This window comes from Pseudophryne corroboree, chromosome 10 (genome assembly GCF_028390025.1).
Source record: "Pseudophryne corroboree isolate aPseCor3 chromosome 10, aPseCor3.hap2, whole genome shotgun sequence".
Lineage (NCBI taxonomy): Eukaryota > Metazoa > Chordata > Amphibia > Anura > Myobatrachidae > Pseudophryne > Pseudophryne corroboree.
The window spans coordinates 20,011,784-20,020,456 of record NC_086453.1 but is presented as its reverse complement, the minus strand read 5'-3'; the positions used below and the strand labels follow the sequence as shown (position 1 = coordinate 20,020,456).

At 48.0% G+C, this 8,673-nt stretch overlaps 1 protein-coding gene across 2 annotated transcripts in view; it reads right to left on the bottom strand.

The window, feature by feature from the left end:
- Positions 1-6,136: 6,136 nt before the first annotated feature.
- TYROBP (transmembrane immune signaling adaptor TYROBP) overlaps positions 6,137-8,673 on the bottom strand; it is a 148,766-nt gene continuing 146,229 nt past the window's right edge. For both annotated transcript variants that reach the window (XM_063942203.1, XM_063942204.1), the window contains one exon: positions 6,137-7,238. In XM_063942203.1, the coding sequence (XP_063798273.1) occupies positions 7,179-7,238 (60 nt within the window). In that variant the 3' untranslated portion in view covers positions 6,137-7,178. The remainder of the gene's footprint in view (positions 7,239-8,673) is intronic.

Genomic DNA, 8,673 nt, shown 5'->3' with positions numbered 1-8,673 from the left:
TAGGGCTCCCACCCTGATTCGGCTGGAAGCTATGGGTAAGTGGTTGTCCTGGTATGTGGATCAGGATGTTGCTAGTTTCCTTTTTGATGGTTTTAGTTTCGGTTTTCGGTTGCACGTCTGGTGGGGTGGATCGTGTTGGCTCATATCGGAACCTGCGGTCAACCTGGTACTTTCCCGACATACTGCGTGTCAAGGTAGATAAGGAGATCCAGCTTGGCCACATGGTGGGTCCTTTTTCTCAGCCCCCATTGGAGGACTTGATTATTTCTCCGATGGGTGTTGGTCCGAAGAAGGCTCCTGGTAAGTTTCGGCTCATTCAACATCTTTCTTACCCGTATGGGCGCTCCGTCAACGACACCATTCCCTCCGATTATTGCTCGGTGGGCTATCAGTCATTTGAGGATGCTCACGATATGGTTTGGACCTACGGGCCCGGGTCGCTCATGGCTAAGATTGATGTTGAATCGGCTTTTCGGCTGCTCCCGCTTCACCCTGATTCTTTTCGGTTTATAAGCTTCCGCATCGGGGACGAATATTTAATTGTTAAGTGCTTGCCAGTGGTATGCTCTGTTTCCTGTGCCTTTTTTGAGAAGTTCAGTTCCTTTTTGCATTGGTGTGTGGAGTTTTCATCAGGTGGCCGGGGTCTTGCTCATTACTTGGACGATTTCCTGTGCGTTGGCCCGGCGAGTTCTGTTCGTTGCTCCAAGCTACTTTTTAGTTTACAAGCATTGTTTTATCCTTTTGGTGTTCCTATCGCGTCAGAGAAGACCGAGGGCCCCATTTCCTATTTGTCTTTTTTGGAGATCCAAATTGACACTGTGGCGGGCTGTTGCAGCCTCTCTGGGGATAAGGTGGAGAAGTTGCACGAGTGCATTCTGCTGTGTGTTGCTGCGCGTAAGGTTACTCTTCGGCAGGCCCAATCGTTTTTGGGCCTGTTGAAATTTGCCTGCAGAGTTATCCCTATGGGCAGGCTTTTTTGCTGTAAATTGGAACGAGCCACCGCGGGTGTCGCCAGGTTGCATCACTTGATTAGGTTGTCGTCCGAGATAAAGCGAGATCTGGCCGTTTGGGCTTCGTTTCTGGACTACTTTAATGGTGTTCGGATCTGGTTGGCTCCCATGGTCGATAATTCTAGCCTGCAGTTGTTAACGGACGCAGAGGGTTCTGTTGGTTTTGGATCTTTTCTGGTGGGTTCTTGGTGCCCTGCTTCATGTCCCCGGTGTTAGTTTGAGAGAGGTCTGACTAGGGATCTTTTGCTGTTGGAGCTCTTTCCTATCATAGTGGCTATGGAAATTTGGGGCGAATAATTGCACATTCGCAGCATCCTGTTCAGGTGTGATGACCTGGGCGTGGTGCACGCGATCAATAATCAGCGGGCCAAATCCTTCTGGTTTTGCGAGTCTTGGCCCAGTTGATGCTGCAATGCTTGCATTACAATGTGCACTTTCAAGCGCAGAATGTCTCCGGTGTGGATAACGGTGTGGCTGATGCATTATCTCGGTGGCGATGGGATACATTCCGTGTGCTTACACCTCTTGCTGAAGTTTTTGCTGTTCTCTGCCCCAGTTATGTTTGGCAGGCCTTGGAGGGGTTAGCAGAGCATTCCATCGCCCTGACTACCCTTCTGGCGTATCGGCAGACCTGGACAGAATGGGAAGCTTTCTCCGGGGGCTTTCAGGTAAGAGCGGGCATCGTCGGATGCTTTCCTTTATTTGGCAGCTCTATGTCTCTGGGAGATCCAGAGCTATGGCCTCCCGTTACCTGGCCTGCAAAGATTAAGGGTGCTCCCGATTTTACTAAGAGTTTTTTGGTTGCTAAAGCCATGAAAGGTTGGGAGTGGGTAGTTCGGGTTCCCCCGGATAGCAGGCCTCCCCTTGACGCATTGCTTCTCCCCACTGTACTGGGTGTGGTTGAGGGTGTGGCTGACTCTGCATTTGAGTCCTTGCTGATTCATTTGGCTTTTTCCATGGCTTACTACGGCACTTTTCGGGTTTCGGAGCTGGTTGCGCCCTCCAAGACGTTGCATGCGGTTTTGCTTCGTTCGGATGTCCGCCTTGACGGTAGGATTAGGCGGTCTAAGACGAATCAGATGTCTCGTGGGAAATGGGTTTCCTTGGGTCCCTCATTGTCCTCAAGCATCTGTCCAATGTCTCTTGCTGTTCATTATGCCTCGGTCAGGTCTACCTCGGAGGGATTTCAGTTGTTGCACTATGACGGCTCGCCTCTAACTAAATACCAGTTTAGTTGGATGCTGCGTCGCTGCCTTTCCAGTGTTGACCTTTCCCCTCGTGACTTTGGTACTCACTCCTTTCATATCGGTGCGGCTACGGCGGCGGCGGCGGCCGGTTTGCCCGTTAGCGATATCAAAGTTTTGGGTCATTGGCGCTCTACCAGTTATAAGCGTTATATCAGGCCCGATCTGTTGTGTCAATGTTTTGCTGTGGTTTTCTTGTTTATGTCATGTTCTGGTTGTTTGTTGTTTGTGTTTTTCTTCCCCTGTCCATCCTACTCGGGGATTAGCTACACACCGCTGCTGGCGGCAGTGTGTCCGGAGTTTTTAATGATTTTTTACCTGGACTGACGGGCTTAATTCAGCTTCCTCTTTGATTTGGCTAATTGGCTCCAATTATACGTTCCTCAGCAGGTTTTACGTTTTTTCCTCCTGTCCCTCCCCCTTTATTTTGTTTGTATTATTTCCCCTTTGTGTGTTTCTGTTGCTTCATATTGGCTAGAAGCTGGTCACCTGTGTCACTGTGGTGTACTTTGCTAAATTTTTCTTTTGGCAGATCCTCCTACATAGTCTACCGGTATGGTCTCCTATTACATGTCGATACTAACCTATTTTTATTCTTTTTTCCCTTCCCTATAGGTTTGGTGGGTGATAGGTGCAAGGTCTGGGTGGTAGGCCACTCCTTTATGTTCTGGGTGGCTAGATTTGTTGCCTCTGGTGAGTCACCTGTCTTTCCTAGCACTGATGCAGTGAGGTGGTTGGGTGTCAGAGGAATGCAGTGGAGTGCTTTGAAGGCATTTTTACTGGAAAAGGTCCGGTGTCATGGGTTGCCCAAGGTATTGGGTCTTCATTTAGGTGGCAACGACCTGGGGAAGATGTCGCAATTGGAGTTGTGTGGTATGATCTTGGAGGATTTTGCACTCGTTAAGAAGGCGTGGCCTTCTTGCATTTTGATATGGTCTTTTATAGTGCCTAGGTTGTGTTGGCGAGGTGCCACGGACTGTCGAGCGATTGATGAGGCCAGAAAAAAGCTTAATTCGGCTTGGCCAAGTGGGTGCTGGATGCTGGTGGTGTGATTGTGCCACGTGAGAAAATCAGGTTTAGGTATCGCTATCTTTTCCACCCTTATGGAGTACACTTGGATAGGGAAGGTTTGTGTTAATTTTTTCTGGAGGATCTTTTTGTTGGTGTGTCTTCGGTTTGGTAGGTGTTGTGGTGGCAGGGCGAAATTGCTAGGTCAGGAACTTCGCTTTGGCGGGAAAGAACGAAAGATTAATTGTTTTTAGGTTGGTTTGTTAGGTGTTGTGGTGGCGGAGCGAAGTTGCTAGGTCAGGAACTTTGCTTTGGCGGGAAAGAACGACAGATTAATTGTTTTTAGGTCTTATCTAGATGTTTTTAATGATTATTTCAGGTTTGGTTGGTGTGCTCACATTTGTTGACTATATGCATCTGCTGGATCACCCGGTCGGGGACAGCGACACCACCCGGACGGGTGGTTAGTCAAGGTATAAGGTGGAGTGGATACCGTTTGTTGTTTTAGGCTGAGTTTTTAAGTTGGTACAGTTGTACGGGTTGGGGGTAGAAGTTAGCTGTTCTTTCTTGGCCACCACTAGTTAATCTTTATTCAGACATTTTTAGTTATAAGTTATTGAATAAATCAGCTAACAATTTCTGCCAAATCTAAGTCTCCGAGTCTTTATTTTAGAGTTAAGTTAAGTGTTAAGGGTTTAGTGAATGCACAGAGTTATCCATCAGCCGTTAGGATGTTTATGAAACATTCCAGTTTAAAAACTTGACTCTGAAATCCTGCGAGAAGTCGCATGCGATTTACGTTTGGAACTAAAAACTCAGACCCTATTACACTGTGCGAATTAAAGTTCTCTAATTGTTGGCAAAGGATTCTGTGATATGTATCAATTCAGCCCATAAGTAACAGTAGTCTGAGGGGAGACGTATCACCATTTATTGTCATTGCTTGGTACAATCACCATTCATCATAACAGCAATACAGACAGATACAAATATTCTGTTGATAAAGTATTTTCTTAGTCACCAACATGACCTAGTCTAGCAGCGGTACTCCCAGTGGAGAGGGTATCCGGATGATTGGTCAACAGGTTCAAAAGGTTGACGTGATAATGGTCGACACACAAATGGCTGACACATTTTTGGAGGGTATTTTACATGTTGACTATACGGCTTGCAAGGACTGGGTAACACTCTCTTGTCTTGCTGGTTACTATACCGGATTTGTTGATATTTTATAATAGTTTGCATCCGGTGACTGGGGGCAGAATGTACTAAAGGAAAAATGCAGTAAAACCCCCTGTTTTACTGCATTTTCAAATGTACTAAGACCCGGCCGCCTGCTTTTCGATGCGGAGGGTATCGCCATCTTTTTATGGCGATACCCTATGGAAGCCTATGGGCTTCTTACCATATCCCGTTGCACCCGCCACCCAGCGCCGCTAACGCTGACCCCCCCCCCCCCCCCCAATGCCTGCATGCAGGCAGCTCCAATCACAGTCCCGATCCAAACCTCCTCCTCCCCCAAGAACACAGCCATCTGCACTTCCGGCTGCAGGGAGGAGCCAGGGCATAGTTACCTACTTTGCTGCCTCCTCCTCCGGGAGGAGGCAGCATTGTAGGTGTATGGGGGGCGTGGCCGGCACAGGATAGGTGGTCTGGGGGCGTGGCAGGCAGCAGGATGGGCGGTCCGTGGGCGTAACATCATGGTCGCGTCATCGTGACTCCGCACCCCGCTGTGCTGTGCCGAGAAACGAGCCGCTGCATAGCGGGGGGCGGAGCTACGGTGACGCGATTCAGCGCGAATCGCGTCATCGGATGCCCTCGGGCCGCCCGAGGGGGAAAGCGGGAGGCTTGCCCACCTTTCCGGGGGGCTGGGAGGGTCACCCGATTTTCGTGAGCCTCCCGGCCATTCCGGGAGGGTAGGCAAGTATGAGCCAGGGACTGACAGCAGACGTCATTTCCCGGTGCAGGGAGCTGACGCAGACCCCTTTAAATTGTAAATCCTAATTTTCAGTGGACTAAGTGGATGGATATTACCCTCATCATTTATTTACAATAGACTGGTCTATAGTGATTACAGAGTTAATTACCTGATTTAAGACATGTTTCTATTATATTTTCTGTGATGTTCTGCTGTGTTTGCATTGAATAATGTAATGTTCTCTTTAACCAATCCACATTGTTTTCATCTATTTTTATTGCACTACTTGTGTTTCCATTTATTGTGCACATATTTTTATTAAAGACGTTTAACACACTCCTTTGAATAGCAACTATTGGAGCGCCGGGAGGCGGTCAATTTACCGGCTGTTGGGATCTCAGCTGTCAGGATACCGAGGCCATAATCCCGACACCCGGTGAAATACCAGCGGTCGGAATGCCGACCGCCAGCTGGAATGCCCACTTGGCCGTTAGTCCACGTGGAGGAATATAACCCTGTGGCGACCAAAGATTGCCACTGGGCCCGAAGCCAGATGTTGGTTTTCCACCGTCGGTCTCCTGAGCACCGGGATCCCGACAGCCAGGATATCATACAGATCCCGCGGCGCCTACGTGGCCTTTTGTTGTTTAGACCTTAGTACCTGTTGACCTTACCCACTGTCTACCTTTTAACTGCCAACCTTTTGTCTCTGTTGACCTTTGAACTTTTTCGACCATATAGTGTTGACCTAATGACTGTCTACCTAGACACTGTAGATCTTTTATACCACCCCCAGCGGAGAGACTGATTGCTACTGTATATCTGTATGTATTTATATAAAGGAATGGATCTGCTGCAATTCCCCTCTTACACTGGTTGCCCCCTGACACTGAAAATGACATTTACTAAGATTTGTGCTAAATTAATGCGAAGACAGAACCATTTCCAGAAGCGGCTGAGGGAGCAAATCTTGTCCAGTAATTTTTATTTATAAGAAAAAATAAATAAGTGCCACATCTGCCCCCTGATTTATTATGCAACATGGTTGCAACACCGGTGGAGCTTCTGACCTTTTCCTCCAGCAAGTATTTATTGTAGGCAGGCAAAGAGAATAGTTTCACACAAGGTCTAGCGTAGCTTTTCAGTCGCACTGCTGGCCCCAGAGTGATTGACAGGAAGAGGGCGTTTCTGGGTGTCAACTGACCGCTTTTAGGGAGTGATCGGAAAAACGTAGACTTGCCAGAAAAAACGCAGGCGTGGCTGGGCGAACACAGGGCGTGTTCGTGACGTCAAAACAGGAACTGAATGGTCTGAAGTGATCGCAAGCGCTGATTAGGTCTGGAGCTACTCTGAAACTGCACAAAAAAATTTTGTAGCCGCTCTGCGATCCTTTCGTTTGCACTTCTGCTAAGCTAAAATACACTCCCAGTGGGCGGCGGCATAGCGTTTGCACGGCTGCTAAAAACTGCTAGCGAGCGAACAACTCGGAATGAGGGCCAATGTCCCTAAGGTCAGTGGGTTTGTCAAAGTTTGGAAGCCAATCAATTATTTAGAATACAATGCAGGTGGCATGCTATCAGTGGTGTACAGGTGCAGGGTGTGCAGTGCAATAGGGATATCGCGAATGCGCAATAGGAAAATGGCCGGGAAAATGGCTGGCATGAATGGGCAGCAGACTGTAGCATAGCACCGGATTCTACTAGTGCTCACTATAGCGCTGCCGGATAGGGAGGAGGGATGCCTGGACGGAGACTGGACACGGGCCCCATCCCCACTTAATACCCCACTGCATGCTATAAGTGTCTTTCCGCCTCCTTTGACCATGCTTTGCCTCCTTGTTTAATGGATAGGCCTCATCCATCGAGCAGGGCACTTCGCTCAGCTCATCCATCCGGCACGATCCTGGCTGCAGAAAGTAAAGTATATACACAGGGGAGAATGACGTGCATGTGCTCTAAAATAATGCCACTGAGTGGTTTAAGTTTCACTGGAGCGGAATTAGGAAAGTTGCAATGTGTTCAGTTGATTATAAATATCATTCCTTTGTCCGTGTAGTTGCTGGGGGAAATAAAAGAAATAAAGGCAGCAGTTAATAAGACATGACATGTTGCAATACAAATGCCAGATACTACTTTATAGTCATTGTTATCTCGACCCATTCTTCATCTCCCTCACCCAACGCTGAACGCATTAATAATACATGATACCAGAGCCATTTTTTGCGGCCGAGACACTTTGTAGCTCCTTTTGCTCCCCCTCCTCCCTCTTCCCCAGTACTCCACTAAGGGGGCGGACGTTCTCAGAATGACGTTGTTGCGTTGTGACGTGACGACACAACTGCATCATTTTGTGAAACGCTGCCCCCCCCCCCCCCGAGCGGAGTACTATGGACAAGAGTATTATCTATACACCCTTGGCATTGAGCATTACCCTTGGCAACGAGCAATACCTATACACCCTTGGCATTGAGCATTACCCTTGGCAACGAGCAATACCTATACACCCTTGGCATTGAGCATTACCCTTGGCAACGAGCAATACCTATACACCCTTGTCAATGAGCATTACCCTTGGCAAAATGCATTACCCTTGGCAACATGCATTACCCTTGGTAACAAGCATTACCCTTGGAAATGAGCGTGGATCCCAGAGCATGAAACCCTGGCAACGAGCATGACACCCAGCGCGTGAAACCCTTGGCAAAGAGCAGGTAATTCAAAAGTAATTGGAAGCTTTACTCTAGGGCATAATGTATCACGGGCATTGCGGCGTGTGGCATAATATGGTGCAGGGGGCATGATATGGTGCAAGGGGCATTACTGTGTTGGGCTTAATATGGTGGAATGTTTTGTTTTTTTCTGTGGTGGCCGAGGTCTGTTGTTGCAGGGTCAAAAACTGAAGCATAAGGTAGTCTTTTCCTGAAAGGCCACGCCCATTTTAGTGAGCCACGCAAAAAACTTTTTTGATGTCTATGGGGGGGGCGCATTTTTTAATGTCTATGGGGGAGGGGCACATTTTTGAATGTCTATGTGGGTGGGGCGCATTTTTTTCTGTTTATGGGGGTGGGGCGCATTTTTTTAATGCTTACACTGGGAACCAAATTGTCTAGATACAGCCCTGCATGATACCACAGCCAATATTAGAAAAATCTGGACTTGAGGCCAAACTTTCTTTAGCCACAATAAAGCTCCACCTTAGCTCTAAAATACAGACCCTAACATTGCACACCGACTGGTACCCCCCCACCCCTCCTCCAACCCCCCCATTTTCTTACTCTTTACAACCCAAACCCCCCCCCACACACACACACACACAACCACCACCACAGGACCATACATGCTTTGTCCAATTGTATACATATGATGAGCATTCCCTTTGCAGTATGCTGGAATCCAGAGTTGACTGTCTAACGATCGTTTCCTCACCAACTCTAGCTACCTAATTTCAGCTGAATGTATACATGTTCATCTTTACTCACCGTATATTATCTTTT